The 19,363-nt window shown below is 43.4% G+C and overlaps 1 protein-coding gene across 2 annotated transcripts in view; it reads right to left on the bottom strand.

Moving 5' to 3' along the window:
• Window positions 1-1,483: 1,483 nt before the first annotated feature.
• Window positions 1,484-19,363, bottom strand: part of STK4 (serine/threonine kinase 4) — a 48,647-nt gene continuing 30,767 nt past the window's right edge. For both annotated transcript variants that reach the window (XM_063349932.1, XM_063349933.1), the window contains one exon: window positions 1,484-4,751. In XM_063349932.1, the coding sequence (XP_063206002.1) occupies window positions 4,593-4,751 (159 nt within the window). In that variant the 3' untranslated portion in view covers window positions 1,484-4,592. The remainder of the gene's footprint in view (window positions 4,752-19,363) is intronic.

Genomic DNA, 19,363 nt, shown 5'->3' with positions numbered 1-19,363 from the left:
GAGGGGAGCAGAACAGACTGTGCTTCGTAGATGGAATTGAATTGTTTTAAAAGTTTTTAAACAAGTTGGCTGTCTTCCCGGCCTCTTAAATTAAAGGGCAATTAAGTCACTTTCTGTCTGGAAAGAGCTAATGGGTGTTTTCCTGGTTTGACTCTTTAGATTTTTGCCAGAGTGATGAACGCGATGAAAGACTGTCAACTCTCAAGTCAGGGCTGTCAGCCAACACTCAAAGCATTTATCTAAGCACATGCTCAGACTCTTTGGCCTGTGGACAGGAGGAAATGGGACAAAACGAGGGTGTAGGAAAGAGCAGCTGGGCATAAAGGACACCGGCAACACCTGTACCTGATTCTGATAATCATTGACCAGCAGAAGAACTGCCGGTGCTACAGCTTCATGGGAACTTGACTTTTCCCCATGGTGGGGAAAAACCTGGCTGAACACCAGCCCCGGTTCATGGCTACCTGTCAGGTGTGGGTTTTGTTCAGCGATACGCGATTAATTGTGCAGCAGGTGCCCTGCTCCCAGCATGAAGCTCCCCCAGGAGCAGCTGCTGCAGCACTGGGAGTACAACCCTCCCTTCGCGCTGGGGCTCCACCATATCCCGGTAACGTTACTGAGAATATGCAAGAGCTCCAGGCTTTCCCAGTCACTAGAAGTGCCCGTGGTCTCCCTCCCTTTGATTTCCACGCTCCTTCCTAACATTTAAAAGCTCAGATCTATTTCGTTTCTTCCGGGATTGCTAACCAAAGCTGACTCCTGAATGAATTCTGTCTCTGCTTCGGTTAGTCATCCCTCCAGGACAGATTTAGTAACTGCTCAGGGAAACCACGTAGAAGCCAACAGTTCACTGTTGGAAGGCAGCACCCACTCACTGTCAACTTCATCTTTTCCCGAGCTAGAAAGCTGAAAGTGCAGCAAGTCAGCCAGAATTAGGAGAGCAAGCCTCTAGCCTCACCTGGTGTGTAGGAAGGTGGATAAATTGGTGCGTACCTAGTCCCAAACCTGACTGCAGGCTCCGGAAAGTGCAGTGTGAAATAAGAGCAGAAATAGCAAGTATCTACAGCAGAGTGCACCCTCCCCATCTCCCGGAGCATCCCTTGGGGGCAAAGAACCTGGGATTGCAGCTGCAGGAGGGGCTGCCAACACTCCTCGCTGCAGGGAAGCAGCCTGAACATCCATCGCCCATCCTTCGGAACCGCCCCGGGGCCGGCAGCGCACGGAGCTGCCCCCAAACTGAAGCAAATCTCTCCTCAAGGTGCAGAATTAGTAACGTTTCAAGGCTAAAGAATTGCCTGATCAAAAAAAAATTAAAAAAAAATAAAATAAATGTGTATCTGACATGTTTACTGCTCGTGGTTATTAAAGCTTGTATACTCAAGAAGTTTACATAGTCCTGGCTGACTGGAGGCATGGCACGTTCCAACTTGTCCTGATAAACCAGAGTATTTTAATGCATAAATATGACTCACGACACCAATGCTTTCAGATAAGGACAGTTTATTTGCCCCTTTGAACAAATAAGGCAAGATATTTGAGAAAGATCAAACAAAGTCTCCTGTATCAAACTCAGAGGAATGCAATAAAAGTTACTATTTCATACATATACAAACTAATGACCCAACACTTATATACAAACAGCCAGATCTTACAAAATAGCATTTCAAGTCAGCACTTTATGCCAGTGTTGCTAATTTCTTTGTTACAAAAAAGTTAAAGCTACAAACTTCACATTTTTAAGTCTCACATGACTGACATCATCAGTATCTCTGGGTTTTAGAAGCAAAGATAATGGTTTGTGTCCAGAACGCTTTCAGCAATGGCAGACAGACCCCAGGAGCACACAAATGCAGCTTCACAATTAAGTAAGCTTTTTTGCTTAAAAACTTGGCCGGAACAGCTTTCTCTTACGGTACGAGCCTTGGTCTTAGCCTGGAGAACTCTGAAAGTGAGCAGTTACTATGCTCCCAGATGCTCTACAAAGGGACCAAAAAGGGAATTATTTTCTCTAACAGATTGAAAATCAGCGAAGGAGAAAATAATTTCTCTGCATTAGAGCTCCAAGTGCAAGAAACATCATCAAGTCTCAGCCACTGCAAGCATTTAAGAAAGGTTCAGAGACAGTTAAGCCATTGGACCAGTTGTACTTATTTTGGTTCATTTGCTGTATTTTAAGACAATCACATCAGCAAAGCAGAGCATTTCAAGAGTGCTTACATTCAGTTACAGCAGTCACGGGTTGCATATTCTGTAAGTAGACACCACCCTGTGGTGTTTCACCTAAAACTTGGGTTTTCTAATGCCCTCCGATCACTCGAAAGTTACCTACACAGTGCAGAGGTAAAACTACTCCCAGCAGAATCTGCTTGATCCACGCCGCACGCAGGCAGTGCGCCATTTACCACGTCACATATCCGTACGCCTGTCCCACCGGAGATGCTGGGCCAGAGCCATCCAAGTGACTAATTCAAGATCAACACTTGACCAGAGAACTCCCTCCTAAGTTACAGAATCATAGTTGTGGGAGTTTTTTTGACGCAAAGGACGCTCACGAATATTGCTCATAATAAACACACGTTTAGGGCAAAATGTATTGCACGGATTTCAGAGGAGCACTGTATGAGCCCTGATGTTCACACAGCACGTCACCAGACCCTTAGAGAGCCCGGACTAAGAGATTTTAATAGCAACAAAGCTTTTAATTACTTCGTTTTCCTAATTCAGAACTTTCCCAATACTCGAGGCTATCAAATAGCTGGGTTATCCCAGGATGTACCTTACTTCGGCACCCTGGACACGCTGCTCCCCGCCTCCCTTTTCCCTTCGGGGAGCTGGTTTGCTGATCTCTGGACAGCCGTGTTCGCACCGCGCATCAAACTCAGACAAACCGATGCAACCAGATCTGCAGAGGGGGTAAAAATGGCTTGGTTCCTTTCACAGCAATGGCGTATAACTGGTAACGGTAGCCAAGAGTCTGCTCCAAGGGGAAAAAAAAAAAAAAAGAGCCTATGGAGGCGTGAAATGAACACTTCACCTCTCTAGCAGCATTTGATTCAGGAGACACTGCTATTTAGTTAATTATCTAGGTGATGCACCAAGGCCTATTTCAGAAGAACGACATGGGAACTGTTGCCTCTATCAGAGCAAAATAAATATAAATCGGTAGAAATACTTGCTCTGTCCAAATATTTCACCATATGCTAGATAAATCTAAAACTAGGTAATTCTGCTGTTACAGCCCATGCGGCAGGGGCGTCACTTGGTCTCTGCCCTGCAAATTAGGCTCATTTCTTCGTTGCTTCTCTTTTACTCTCCACTCTACCGGAGTGAGTTCATTGCACCATCGTCACAGCGATTGTACACGCTGGGGCATTTTCGTTGATTGAGCTACACCGGGCAGGAACAGCAGGGAAATTTAAAGAAAGAACACAAGAGCATCCAGAGGAACAGGAAGAGACTGAGTCCCTTCCAGCAGGACAGCAGTAATTGTCTTCTCATCCAGACCAACTCCGCCTTCGCTCCACCACCATAAATGCTCATCTTCGCTAATTCAACAAAGTCTTTACTTTCAGTTTCAACTTTTCTGATGTGCTAAACCTTGCAGAAATGTGAAGGATTGTGAAATTAGGTTTTTATTCAAGCACCTAAAGATGTAAATCTGAAATGAAGTCTATGAAATATTTCTCAAACTGTGGAGATTATTAAATCCTCTCAGACACAGCAGAAGTACCTAATTCCTGAGAGAGGTTCACACCGCTTCCACCCATTCCAATACTGTTTCTTTTTCCTGTACTCCACTGTCAGCAGGGTCTCCCTGAAGGACATTTTCAAACAGACGAAGAGAAATGGTCTCGTTGATTGGCTTTTTTTTTTTAAGTTGGTGTGGATTTTAAATTGCAGAATGTAATTTCTGATGGAGGCACAACATGCTTTATCTACTCGTATTAATTTGTAAAGTACACAAAAAGACAAAACTGAAGTCTTGAAGAAACCACACTTGCTTAAAAAGCACACAGTGTAAGGCATGGGGCTTATTACAGGCTTTTTAAAAAAAATGAGATTTAAGTTTCTTTCAAAAGGCTGGAACAGTTTGCACGTGTTCTCACCTGCTCTCTTCAGTGACCTAAAACTTATCAGTACCTTAACAGTAGAAAGATACATTTAACAGCTTGGAATTGTGTCTGTGCACTGACAAACAAAACCAAAACCCACAAAAGATGCAGCCGTTAAATACCACAATCCATATTAACTTAAAACAAAATGGACTACTGAAAGTTCCGTTGAAAAGAGAGTGAGCCAACTTTCATTAGCCTATTTCTATCTGTTCCTCTGATTTAAAAACAACCCCCCTAAAACCAGTAACAAAAACTCCTTCGGAATAAGGTTTTAAATATACGTCTAACATTAAAACATACCATCAGGATTTTGCACTTAATGGCATTCCTGAGTTCACAAAGGTGCTATGGAAAAATAAATGAGCAGAAGTATTGCCCTCTATCTTGCTAGCGTATTTCAATAGAAATCAATATGTTTAGTAGTCATAAAAGCGAGGAGGTGATTGTTTGAGGATGGAAGAATATTCTACCAGTGGTTCAGAAGTTCTGCTGCCGCCGCTTCTTGGCTTCAATGGCATCGAGGATCGGCTGCCTCTTTGACTGGTATTTCTGGCGGATTTCTTCAATCTCCTGCTCCATCATGGGGTCCAGGGCTGAGAGCCTCCTCTGAAGTTCATCGACACTCCAAGTCTTCAGCTAGCAGGGAGACAACAGAACAGACATCGGCGTCAGTACAGCCACCATCCACACACCCAGAGGGATTCTGCCGCCCACCCGACGCTCGCAACACATCTTCCAGCAGGAGAAGGCAGAAGAGTTCTGCTCCAGATGCCGCTCTCAGTCAGACTGGCGCGAGCCTCAGGATACTGGGCTGCTTTTGCTCATTTTACAGATACATTACATGCTCTGTTTAGTGACAACACGAGTGTATAAAACAACCGGTGAAATGTTTCCCCCATTGAGTTGTTTTTCTAACGCTTCATTTTGCAGGCTTCAAAGAGAAATACTGCATTGAGATGGAGCAGAAGCCAAGTTCTCTCCCCCTCCCCTTTCTCTGCAACTAAACTTCCTTCGGCTGTGACAAAAGGAGACAGAAGGGAACAGAAAGAAAAAAAAATTGACAAAAGTTGCATTTGAAAAAAGAAAAAAGCATTTATATACAATCAGGCTGAACCTCAGTCACGGTGAGGAATTCAGACTCCTATAAGCCAGAAATCCCAGAACACACACACACGCCAGGTCACTTTGGGTCAGCCTCATGCTGACATAATATGCCAGTACAATTTGTATTTTACTGTACACGTGAAGATGTCAGGCTAGTCTGGACAATCTCTCCTTCACCGAATTCCCTATCTGCCTGCCCTTTGTTTAATTGGCTGTCTTCTGCCTGCCAGTTTGCCAAGCACTGGCACAGGAAAGTTTTATTCTGCGGTTAGAGATGCCAAGTGTGGCCTGGGACAGTCTACACTGGCCAGAGCTACACCCTTTATGTAATATTATAATAATATAACCTGTGGAACAGACAGGATTTTAGGACAATGTTAAAAAATATGGGCACTGGAAGCGTTCAAATCTTCACCTTTTCCCATCCAAGACCAAGTGACCCCCAGAAACACATGGAGACACTATTTCACAGCCACTGCAGAGGATGGGAACGACCATCTGCACCACCTGCTTTCACTGACCACCTGCTGCGGACACTAAGAACATACAAAATAATTTGGGGTTTTTTTGCGAACAAAGAAATGTCGATTTTTAGACTTTCAACAAACGTCATCATCAAGCAACTTATCTTTACAGCAGTTAAATGCAAGTGATGCCGCTGTCTTGGTTTAGAGCTGTTGATTAGTCAGCTATCGTGGTGATTCTTCAAGCCATTTCTGAAGCCAAACACACAGTGAAACGCTCGCTGCCCATTATAAGGCAACCACTGAATTACTGGCTGTTTAATGGCAGTTGTACAGTTTGCATCAGTCCTTAAAACATATGTAAATACTAAAATACAGAAATCCTGACCCTTCTTCCTGCGGTGGAAGAGATACCAGTCCCCAAACCACAAAGTCATCTGCCAGCGGATTTCTCACAAGGTCTTTTGAAATTCTTCAGCATATTCTGCTAAAGATATTTCCTAGTTGCAGTTACAGGATCACGAAGCCACTTTAATAATCTAGGCACACGCGTAACAAAACCTTTCTTTTGCAAGGGTATGCAGTCTTTCGGCCTCTCTAATCAGGCAACTGTTCATTAGAAAGACAAAGCACTTCCTCCACAAAGATATACATTATTTATACACATTAATGCAACTTTACCAGACAGCAGTTTAAGCTGATGCATGGCACCCATTGCCTTTTCACACTAATTTATTATGGAGCAGGTAATTATTCAACATTCCCCTTCCTTACAGTCCAGGGAATTGAACAGTCAAATAAAAATGTGAAAAAAAGAAGCAAACATTAATTCAAGTACTGAACACCGAGCAGCTGTATCAGAGCAAATGGCTGCCAGCTCTCCCAGAGCACCCAGTGCTAGAATACTAAAAGAGAGTTTTGGAACAGATCTGAAATACCTCGCTCATGGCTTAAGCCAACTACTAGATGTCAGAAATTGTCCTAGGGCTGCGGTTTTCCATGGATGCCCCTTGAGCCTCCTCCACCATCCTCCCGAAGTGCTGGGTGCCAGAAACAAACTGCCAGAGCTGGCGGGCTAGAGGGCAGAGCAGATTTACAGCGACAGTCTCTCCAGACCCCGAGAAGGTGGCAGTAAGAGGAAAAGACTGCCCTACCAATGTTCTCCAACAGGATCTAGCATCCACGGATACCGACACACAAAGCCTTTCTGCTAACTGTAAGCCACTGCTTGCCAAGGGACGCGGCGGCTGTGACAATTCCTGGGACTGTGTGTTTGCCAGGACAGATGGCTAACAGTATGGAAGTACAGCTGAGCCTGGAGTGGGCAAAAGCCTACAGATATGTATTAATATGAACAAATCGGGACGTGGGTTACCTGCGCAGACGCACGATGCAGGACAAAGTAGCTACTTAAGGAGACTGATCACGGGTTGAACAGAACGGGGCCAGTGGGAGAAGGAAGAGAGGCAAGGCGACGCCGGGTGAAAAATTTAAGGGCAGAGGAACACATCCCGTGCACAATGCTGCGCGTTGATAAGGATGAACTAATTGCAGAGTTTTCATCCAGAAACTCCTGCTGCTCCTAAAAGAGGCACAGAAGCCAAAGGGCAACACTAGTAAAAGGTTCCAAATACGACTGCTCACCACAGATGAGCTGATGAGGGACTGACGAGTGCCTAATTACTAATGAGCGCCCACGCAGCTGCGGGACACCCAACCCGCTGCTCCCTCCGTGCTTCAGCCCTGCCACACCACCACCCTACGACCTGGGCCGGGCTATTACCCAGCTTGTCCTTCACGCACACATGCATCTTTAAAAGGAAAAAAACCACACACACACACAAAAAAAAGAACTGCTTAAAATGTGATGGCCTCCATTTCACTTTGCTGTGTGGCATTTCACTGCGAGCCAGTGCCACAGACAGGCTTTCTCCCAGAAATGAAGTTTTTAAACTCTGGCATATCTGTCTCCGCAGCGGTAGGCTCCTGGGATACTGACATTATTCTCCGAGAGAAATGCCAGAAGCAAAATAAGAAAAAGAAGGACAAGGACAGAGCATCTCATGACAGACGGTTACTCGGGGTAAATCTCAGCACTGAAGAGCTGCAATTAGAGCGGGTTTTAGCCACGGGCTCAGCCCCATTCTGCTCCTCCCTTCTCCTCGGCAATCCTGTTGTAAGAAGTCGTAAGTGTCTTTGTAAAAGCCAGCTATTTTTGTCCACAGCGATCAAACAGCCAAGACAAACTTTTAAAGGAAGGAATCTCATTTCAAATGTAAAGACCAATATGAAATACTTGTTCTAAGGTTGGTCAAAGACGTCTATCAACAGGGAGAGGCGGCAGTGCAGAAAAACTGTTCAAGCAAGGCTGTATGTGCAGAAAGCTAATTTTTAACCATTTGATTAACAGCTGTATTTTTACTCAATGTTTTGAGAATGATCTTAACTCTGTAAAAACGCCCAACTGAAGACAAAAGTCAGAGGTACAAAAGCCTGAAAGCCCATGACCACGCTGTTCGGAATCCTCAGGCTGCGGACACCACTGGCACCAACATCTTATTTTAATATGCTGATGATTCCTACTATGTAATTCAGAAGGACATATATCATCACATCCTTCAGAAGGACATAACCTACGGCCTTTCCATGCATATGTAGCAATGATAGAAAAATCGGGAACAGATCATTTGATATACAGTTTCTTCCTGAAGGAGATTTGTAAGCTGTTCATGACATCCCTTTGCTGGCCTTTCGGGCAGACTTGGGGATCACTACTCCGCTGAACAACGTTCACCTCCGCAAGCTGCTTCTGAGTTACCCTCCTTTCAAATCAGCATTTTAAAAATAGGGGGGAAAGAAAAAAAATTCCGCTTGCGTTTGTTACAGTCAGGTAAAGTGTCACTGCAACATGATATTCTGCTGAATGTAAATGAATCTAAGCAGCAAAAGGAGAATAAATAAAGGCTCTCTGCAGACACGTTAGACAGAGCCACAGGTTCAATACTCAAGGGCACCATGGTCTTGAAATTTATACTTGTACAGTTCTGTGCTGAGCAAGAGGCTGTCTAAAAACCTGCCACGGTATTTTTAAACAGACCGTGCCAGATTTATGCTTCACACAAGATCCAGTGTAAAACATAAAGCCTAGAGAGCTGCCTCAGCCCCTTCCCTGTCCCCAGGAAAAACAAACAAAAACCTCAGTGAAAACTTCTTGAATTAGAAGCCGATGCAAATGATTTATCACAGGTCTCTTGGTACCCACAGTCCTTACGCTGAAGGGCGCCTGTGCCTGGTTTTCCTACAGCAGGGTCTGGAGCTTGTCCAATTTGGGACCTCGTGTGCTCCTCTGGTCCCTCAGTGGCCCTTCAGCAGCACAAGGTCACCACTGACTCGGACCAACATAAATACCACGGCACCCAGTAATCCCCAAGTCACTTCTGCTATCATTCTTATTTGCTCTTCTACCAAAAACACTGCCGGCAAAAACCTCCTGCTGCATGAATTATGAGCATCAAATAGAAAGGAGCTGTTTCCCAGCAGCTTTCACTCATTTCTCCCCAACAAAGGGTTTCGGCAGAGCAAACTCACCAGCTGCACAGGAATCAGAAAATATTATCTTGGGGCAAGTGAAAAAACACGTTTCTCCTGTAACTTTCTTTTTAGTTGTTGACACTGAATCCGATCCCTGGATTTAGCACAAAGTCTTTTCTTTGCATCTTTGCAAGGTTTCACGCTATCTAGGCTTTGTTTTTAAATAGCGTCTCAGAAGTCCTGAAGCTTGTGCCAAACATGAACCCTCCATCTCCAGGGAGGGGATGCAGGTCTTCTGCCATCATCTTTGAAACGCGCAGATGGACCCTGACTTCTGCAACAAAATCAGAATATATATGATATTGGTGAGATGGGGTTATTTTCCTCACGGTGAAAGTATTTGAACAGTTTTGCAGAAGGAGGATGTTTTCAAGTCTTGATACTACAGCAAATCCTACAAATAAAATTAGGAAGTTGTTCTTTGCTTCCTTAGCCCTCCAGTCATAACCCTCTACCTTCTAATACCCCGCATACCCTCTACTTTCTGCGAGTTTGAACACTTGCCTTCCACATGCTCACACAGAGTATTTTCTGAATATCCTCCCACCTTTACCACCAATAGCCCGTGGCTTTTTAGGAAGGAAACACCCGGCTGCAGCAATTGCTCTGCCTTTAACCCAAATATTCCAGGTGGCATTTACTGTTCAACATTAACTTGATGTCAAACTTTTAAGTTTTAAATAGCCTTTAGAAAAAAATGGCTTCGGCAATTATCACTTCATAAGGGGCAGTGGGAGTTTGACGACTAAAATACAGAAGTAATAAAATTGCAGCTTCCTACGCTACACAGGGAAATAAATTCTTAGTGGCAAAGATATGAGCTAGATGGGAACTGAAGAAAAAAAAACAGATTAATTGTCTATTTAGCACAGCTTTTATTGTCATATCTTCCTTTTCTGCTTAGTTTTACACTGTTACCTAACAGTTCTTGACTGCGTGCCCAGTGATCAAAGCCCCCCCAAGAAACTCAAAACATCTTGAATCACAGTAATAGGCAGCACAACTCATTGACTTGTGTGTATTTTGACAGGCAAAATCTAAACAGGGCTTGAAAAGGGTTTTCCTCCAAACCAAGTTATCCAAGCTATGCTAAACATTAAATGCAAAATAGAAATTTGCTGCTAGAGAGAATGAAAAATATTACCACTGTAATACAGTAGCAACAGGCTTCTTTGGAAAAACAAAATGAAAAAGAAAACAGCCAACCGGGACTCCAATTGCACGGAATCACATCTGAGCCCCTCATAGAGGGCTTCTAATTATCGCATTCCACACCAGAAGCGGCTACGTATTAGAGAGAAGCAGAAAAAATTCCTGCAAATAGTCTATTAAGTGTCCAGGTGTCCTTTGGGAAGGGAGGCTCTTCACAGAAGAGGCTAATTAAACTCTTGCTTCACTCGACCTTGGCTATCAGCAATGCTATCGAGACGTTTCCCTTCCGATAAAGCCAAGGGCACCCTGGCAGATCCTCTCCAGGATCCTGCAGACCCCTTCGATGCATATCCACACCTCAACTTCTGAACTGTTCTTCTCTCACCTCCCCAAGCAGGGTTTTATTTTTGGCAGGCGATCACCCATTGGATGCCACTTGCTGCAACTATTTGTAGCAACCACCTCGCAGCGTAATTCAGGCTGCGGCGTGCGAGAGTGCACGGGTGCGAGAGACCACGAGCTGGGGAGAGGTGTCAGAACTCAAGAATTCATGAATGTGAGCTCTGACAAGTGTAAGAACCGAGATTATTCTGGAATTAGCCTTCCGTAACTTGAAAGACTGGTTAAACACGGTATCAATTAAACGCTTGTATCAAATATACTCGGAGGGAACAGATTAGTGAATAGTACTATGCACTTTTTTTAAATCAGCTAAAAAAGCATTCAATTTCTCTGGCCAAAATTAAATGTAGAGGGTGATTTCTCATGCTAAGCAGTGCTCCAGACTTTAGGTCTCGAAAACGGTGATATAAATTGGTGTTGGAATAGCATGCCATTTTTTTCCTTAGCATTTTTCCTGAAATGCTGGCTCAATACCATTTGGCATACTTTCAATCACCGATCTAAAAATTAAGTGCCTTGTTCTCATTTCTGTTTCTAGCATAAGGAGGCTTCGATGCAATGTATGAGCGGGCATTAACTATTTATTCACTGTAAGTTGTCCAATGCAAGGGACACAAGGATCTAAGAACCTACAGGCAACTCACCACCCACTTTTCATCATGATTGTCAGGTCCCTACAACTTCACAAATCTGTCAAGGAGCCATGCTACAAAGGGGCTACAGTAAATCAGAACAAACCCCAGTGCCTACACAAACATTAATTATCTTGATTTTCCCTCCCTTTTAGCCATAGCATGTCAGTGAAGTTTCTCACTGTTATGAAAGCGGTGGATGAAATGCACTCACCGTGGGATTTCATGCAAGATTAAAAATACAGATATTAATCTTTCAAAGGATTTGAAAAATAAGTCTCAGCAGCACAAGCTTCTGCTTTTAATGCATCTTAATTATTTAGGCAATGTGCTAGCAAAACACATGATGGGCTGCAGCATCCAGCACAAGTCAGGACAGCACTGCGGCTACAACTTCCCAAAGAAAGCAAACAGGATCCGCCATCAGGGCGCATCTGGAGCCAGCTGTTTCAGGCCACCCCATCTGGACAGCAGATGACTTCCCACAAAGAAATAACTCCCAAGTTTCAACGAGATCAGCATCTGCTCTAGAGGCCAAGTCAACTTAAGTCGATGCAAGTCCGGCAGCTGAAACAGTTAAGTGAGAACAACCACAACACGACTTTTTGTGGAGGAAAGACAGACACTAACAGCCACTCAGCATTTGGTCTCTAGGTGAACTGGAAAAAGTATTTTAATAGAGTTACATCAGAGGAGACCCAGACCTTCTCGGATGGCGTGTTTGGGCTAGCTCTACCTTTATGTTTTATGGCTACTGAAAGCGAAACATGTTACTGCTACAATGCCAGTGAGGACCCTAGTTATTGTCTATGTAGCTCTGCTTATTTGATTGAAATAAAGGTGCGTGATAGCAGGCCGCTGTGTCTGTACTATTCCCACAGAATGACTGGAAGGCGATGTGTGCCATTCTGCTCCCTGCCAGACACACTGTGAAGACCATGTCTAAACTGGAAACTTCCCTCTGTCCTGCATCCACAGAAGAACTGCTGCCAAGACCTCTCTCCCCAGCTTAGCAGCTTGTGAGCTTAGCAAGGCTTCTCTCAACATGCCACACGATGAAGTCTGATGGGCTTCTTGGGAAGCTGCCCCTCCACTTGTAGCGCCAAGTACCACTTTACTGATGGAACCTCACTCACCAGCAGCCGATGAGGCGGACAAGGAAAAAAGCCCAAGCTTCGTCAATACCATCTTGCTGGCTATTGCTTGGGTGGCAGCAGCGGAATGCTGTACCATGGATTCAAGCTGAGCCTGGATGCAGCTCAGCCTGAATGACCGCTCTGCTGTACCTTGGGGCCAGGCAGCCCCCCACAACCACCTGCCCAGCTTGTCTTCAGGCTGGGGGCTTCTGCTGCACCCTGGCTTGCTAGCCCAAGCTACACAGTCACCAACAGCTCCTCGATGGAAACTACTCACACATTTTCCCAGTCACACCCCATTCCTCGGTTGACACATCCTATCCTAATACTTGATCATCTGATACCAGGGTCTATATGAGAGCAAGAGTATACGTGTATGTATGTCCGCTAAGTCCCACACCATGCTCAGGATTTGTCTCTTCCATAGCAAGAGCTGCCATAGTACTATTACTCAACTATCTTTTATTTGAGGGTATATTTACACCCATACTGTTTGAACCTGCTGGTTCAGCAAGGACCTTCCTCAGATGCACTTTCAGTAGGTCATTCTTGTGACTGCTATGGAAGAGCCATCCATAGAATCGTAGAACCGCCTAGGTTGGGAGGGACCTTTCAGATCATCAAGTCCAGCAATCAACCTAACACTGACAAAAACCATCTCTAAGCCACATCACTAAGCACTACGTCTACCTGTCTTTTAAATACCTCCATACACACACGCTTTAGACACACAACTGCTCTTCACCAGCTAAAAGGCATCTTTGCTTTCTCGCCCTACCCACAGTTTGGAAGTTTCCCCCCATTTCCCAGAAGCCTGTAAGAGCCAGGGGGGAGCTCTGCTGTCGGCAAGATGTCAGAAAATTCCCAATACAGAAACAGATTTCAGAGGATTACAGCAAACACACAGATCTCCCTGGCCACTCCAGACATGACTACACAGAGATTACGCAGAGCAGTCATCCACGGAGCAGAGAAAGCAGCACAACTGCGGGAGCACCGCAGCCTGCATCCATAACACTGGCATCCCCCAGATGCTCTCAGCCAAGAATTGGACTTTATCAAGCCTTACTGTAATCCGTAAAAGGCTCAAGAAAGTTTTGGTGTTACAGCCAGCACATCCGTATAGCTTTTGCTGTACTGTTATTACCTTCTGCATTGTACAGGAATTATATTAAGGAAGAAAACCCATCCAAAGCTCTACTCAGAGATATGAGTGGTCATAAAAGAAGTCTTTTTTAAAAAGACCAATGCATTTTAATCTTCTGAGTTCCAAGATTAAATTTCCTTTTTTAGCCTTAGTATCAATTATGAGTATGAATAACCTTATTCACTTCCAAAAATCATCCCAAGGACCAGAGACACTTAATCCAAACAAAGGAAATGACAAATTGTGTCAGTGGCATTCTGCAGCACTGAACTTCAAGAGGTCCAAACCTTAAAATCCTTCAGAGACTCAGAAAGTGTCTGACTAATCCTGTAACCACAAAGGCAAGATATCTCCCTGGTTTTTGGGTTTTTTTCAGTAACTGAATTAGAAACCAAGATAAAAGGTCAGCCTGTCTGGACAAAGGAAAAAAGAAAAAAAAAAAAAAGCAGCATCACTTGCTTATAAAAAATGCTTGCCTGAGATTTGATTAAGGAAAAACGCAGCAGAGGGTTTTGGGTTTTTTTTTTCCTTCTCTAAGTGATTATGCTTTTAATTTTCTTAAGTAAGAGTACCAAAATACCTCTGGACATGCTAAAATAAATCATGTCATTGGGCTTTGAAGATCTAGCTAGCTGCACAAATCAACTGTAAAGTACACAGATGACCAATGTGGGTTTTTATTGTTTTCTTCTTTTCTTTTTTAAGAAGAGCAATCTGTCATAAAACGCTGATTCCTTTAAACCAAATAAAATTGTCTACAAATCTGAGATACTTAACTACGTTCTGCTAGGAAGGGTACATGGGTCTGTAATGGAGTTTCCTTCCAACCCGACATACCCTTTCCTCCTCTCTCCCCTGCTCTTAACAGCTCTACTCCCTTAAGGATTAACAATTAATTTACTCATTCAGGATCACTTATCCTGAATAAAGCAGAATTCCTGAAGAATAAGTAGTAAGAATACCTGAAAGTAAGAGCGATACTACCTTCACACAATATTGCTCAGTGTACTGTTACCGTGAAACACACATGTAACTGAAGTGGTAACCAATTAGTTAACACTAAATCAGTATGTGAATGTAGTCTTTGTTAAGAACGTGGAGTGAGAAGTTTGCTCCTGGTATATTAACGTCATTAACTTATCTGAAAACTTCACACACTTAAACCTGCAATGCACAATGAAGGCTTAAGACACCCAGATTCAGTTTCAAAGGCTTAAGACTGTATCATCCATGGTAAGGAACCATTATAGTTTTAGACGAATTTGGCCTATCTATCTTAACACATAAGAGTATTAATCGTTATTCATCAACTGTTTTTAATTTGAGTCTTGGTCTCCCAATTTATTTCCACCTGAGAGCTGCTGATGGGGGGTTGTTTCCAGGAGGACCACACCAGTTCCCTCCCTCATGGCTCACTGTAAAACCCCACTCCAACACTGGTCTACCTCCCCTCCTTCACTAAGGGAAAGGCAGAAATCGCCACAATTTGAAGGCAAGGAAGACAGGAGAGAGAATTAAAAGCTTTCTGAGGAAAGAATGAACTACAGAGATTTCCAGGGCATTTTGAAAAATGAATAGCTGCATGACCGTGGGAAAGGCTGCTGTCTTTAAAACCAGGGGCATATGTTTAATATCTCAGAGACAAATATTTTTTTGGGACAAGGCCCCAGTGAACCACCTCCATAAAATCCACGTTGCATGAACCTGCCTGCCTCGCCACGCATGGTTTTCCCAAGCGTTCGCCTCTTACTTGGGCATCTATTTATAATGATCCTGCATGATGGCAAGACACAAAACAAGGAGGAATCAAGCACTTAATTTCTGAATAATATTCCTTTCAGTCTATATCAGTCTTTACGTATTAAGCTACTCTTCTCTCCCTCTTTCTTGAAGGTCAAAGCTTGAATTGTGAAGCGATCTGGTCACTGAGGTTATTAAAATAAGTTGTAGGCAAACCTGCCAGGGTACCCTGGCCATTGGAAGCAGCCACAGCCCACTGCGTCACCTTCTCTGGATGAGCAAGACCTCAAACATGCCTCTCACACAATGAAACTCCTCCCTGCAAAGCCTCCTGGTGAGGTACTCAGGGAGACACCCAGTAATTCCACGCACCAAACAGCATCGAGATTTTTCTGCAGATTTTGTAGTGATACAAGAAGAGGGTGCATAAAGGCAAATGCACCAGGCCCAGAAATCAGAGCTGACGTAACTTTGCCCCTCCAGTGCTTCATTTCAGGCACTTGTCCAGATGAGCTCCTGCCCACCGGAAAGTGTTCACAGAGGCTTGATGGAGACTTTATCCCCAGGCTTTTCCCTTATGGTCCAGAGACTCCATCCTCCAAGAGGCAATCCAGAGCAGTTCCATTAGGTTCCTGATGCAAAGAGTCCCCAAAAGGAGCCCTTTTTGCTACAGATGAGAAAAACCTGGACAAGCGTGTCTTTTTAAGCTACATTACCCTTTACAAACATTTGTACTGACAGATGAGTTGCAAGAAGATTTTAGAAGCATTTCAAATAGTTCTCGTTTGAGCAGCAGTGTTCTTTCTTTAAGTGAGATGCTGTGCCAAGAACACATCCAGCCTTGAAAACAGATCTCAAGGCATAAGAAGGCTCAAACAGGTTTTTCTAAAGAATTCAGCATGCTCGGAGATTTTTCCAGCGTCGCACTGTCAATTATTAATTCCTCTTCCCTTTCTCCCAAAGCAGAAATGCACGTTGCAGCCTGACCTCAAACATACGGCAGTAGTGGAACAAATCCCACGATCAAAGACCCTGGCTGAAGTTCTGCTGGTTATTCAGCTCATCCACAAAACTTTCAGTCAAGGTCTCCGCTGATTGAATGCTACGGTAGCAAAGGGGCCTCAAAGATAGCCCAGGATGCTGAATTTACAAGTCGGAATACTCTCAGAGAAAGTTGATTTCAGGTTACATTATTTCATTCTCCATTAAGGGCTATGACCTCAGCAATTCAACACAAACAACAGCAACTCATTTTACTTCCCACTCACCGCAAGTTTCATTTAAAAAGCCTTATGTCACAGAAGGCCTGCTATACACAAAAATATAGCAAAAAAATGAAATTTTGACAGCAAGTTGTGGCAGTAAGTGCTTTGCAATCAATGTCAGTATGCACCAAAGTGAAAGCAGGCGGTGAACAACGACCCTGTTACCAAACGTAAGACAGGAGAAATCTATTCTCTTCCCCAACAGATAGAAGAGTCAAGCCACTGACCCACCTTTTTCCAGTTTCAAATATTGCTAGCAAATCTTAATACCAAATGTGGTACCTTCTGGGTTGGTTTTTTTTTTTTTGGTTGTTGTTATAACAGGAATTTAGAACGGTTTATAAAACCTACGTACATAGAGCTTGCTGTAAATCACATTGGTGGCTTGAAGCAGCCATGAATTTGATGAGGTTTGCAGTGAGGTTCAGAGCATCTTCCTTATGCAAATGTTACAGAAGATTCAAGACCACTTAAACAATAAAAGAGACAAACAAGCTATTCCTGGGCTTATTTTTAAAATGACTGTATGTGTGATTACAGGGGGATAAAATGAACCATTTTTCCTTAATAAAGATGTCACTAGTTAAAAGTATTTGCTGGATAGAACATACCAAATATACTGAAGAGGTAATGCTTAAGAGAAACACAAACAATTAGCAGAGCTTTAAAAATTCTTGGCAGATGGCTGAAGGAAAAAAAAAAAAGAAGGAAATCCATTTAAGGGATATCAATGTTATGAATCAAGGCAGGTGACATTTAAAACCAATGAATAAAACATCACAAAAACCTGTCTCTTTATAAATCATACTTCACAGCGTAAGTTACAGCCAGGTACTACACTTTAAGATCTCCCTCAATTAGCAGGAGATACCGTGGGGTTTGGAAATTAATAGTTGTCTATTCTGGACTGTCTTCTCTTGTCAGAAAAATATTCTTTAGATCAGAGTCTGGTTTTTTTCCTCAAAAAAATTATGGTATTATTACTCTGCCACTGAACAAAAGCTTTATTTTAGATTCAGCCCAGCACAAACAAGTTGACTCGTTTCCCAACTAGGAATCAGCCCCGGTTCCATAGGACCTAGACAGGGTTATCCATCAGCCATCCCAGATCTGGCTTTCTCTCTCAAACTGATGAATGCCCCAGCAAATAAGTTCATTTTATAATCAAGGTAAGACTATTGGAAGAAATCAGTGCCTGAGAAGTAATTTTTATTCCAGCCACCACTGGGAAAAGGAGGAGCTCATGACAGATGAGGGGAAGAAACTTTTGGACAGAGAAATCCCTGAAGATTCACTCAACGTGTTTGGTTTAGTCTTGGAAAAAGTGTTACTGAAAAATGCTCTGCTTTAACCAAACATTATTTTTCTTCTGTGTAAAATTATACGTATTCAAATGTATTTTCGGAACAGTCAATCTTCATTCATCTCACAAGGGTCAGAGTAACTTGCTCTCTTAGAAAAGAAAGAATGTATTGCAAGTTTCCTAATAATTCAATAGAAGTCTCAAGATTACTTGGTTCCCAAATAATCCCACTTAAATGACATGCAAACGTGCGCACTCTAATCAAGCTTTTTTTTTTTTTCACGCCTGTCCAAGTGGATAGACTTCTTGGAGTCTTAGAAACCAGCTCAGATTATTCACTTGAATAATTTGGATGGGGTAAAGGAGGAACAGAAAGATTAGTGTAGAGGCTGCATCTGACACCTTTACCAAGCTGCTTAAAAGACAGAAGTAAAAAGAAGATAAAGCACAGGGGATCACAGTAGAATCAGGAAACACTATAAAATGATAAACTATAGAGAGTCACACAACAGCAGCTTACCCATATAATACAAGTACTTTTCTTCTAGCTTCTACCCTATCTGTGTATCCTCAGCATGCTTCTTCCTACTGCTAGAAGAGACCGAAAGCCCCGTTCCAACAAAATGAGTACCAATTATTTAGCCTGTCATCATTTTCAAAGCCTGCAACTGTACAGCAAATACTCCCAAGTTTTGAATCGATCCAACTTTCAGAAGGACAGACAAAAGGCAATAAAGCTATAAAGCATCAATATTAGATTGCTAATAAATGCTATCCAAATGAATGTTCAAGAGAAACCAAAGACATCAAATGTTCCAGGTACTGGTAGACAACAAGCTGTTCACAAGACAAATGACACCTTCACAGACAGAATACAATGAACTAGAGACTCTGGTCATTGCAAAGCAGAACGCGTTTACTCTTATTGATAAGCAATAAATCACTCGCCCTCCAGCAGTTCCTCCCTATAAATCACTTCCAATGAAAGAAACAGATGGTTCCAGTACCACTCTTCACCACAGTGCTGAGCTGGGGGAAGAAATATACTGCACTGAGTGATCTCTACTTTTAACTGTAGTCATTCTACGGTGGCGTAGGGGAAGCAGCAGGGCAATGCAAGAGACATAACACCGTGCAATACCAGCTACGGCTTTTGCAGACTCATGGCAGGGCTGGGCAGCACCCAGAGCTGCAGCGTGCATCCCTCCCCATGCTGTGCATCCCTCCATCCCTCCCCGCAGGGCGCATCCCTCCATCTCTCCCCGCAGCACCCTGGTCTGGACTCCAGCCCGCAGCCGTCCATCCTGGCTGG

The sequence above is a fragment of the Chroicocephalus ridibundus genome, chromosome 12 (assembly GCF_963924245.1).
Source record: "Chroicocephalus ridibundus chromosome 12, bChrRid1.1, whole genome shotgun sequence".
In the NCBI taxonomy this organism is placed as follows: Eukaryota; Metazoa; Chordata; class Aves; order Charadriiformes; family Laridae; genus Chroicocephalus; species Chroicocephalus ridibundus.
Note: the sequence above shows the minus strand (reverse complement) of the source record. Positions and strands in the feature narration are given on the sequence as shown.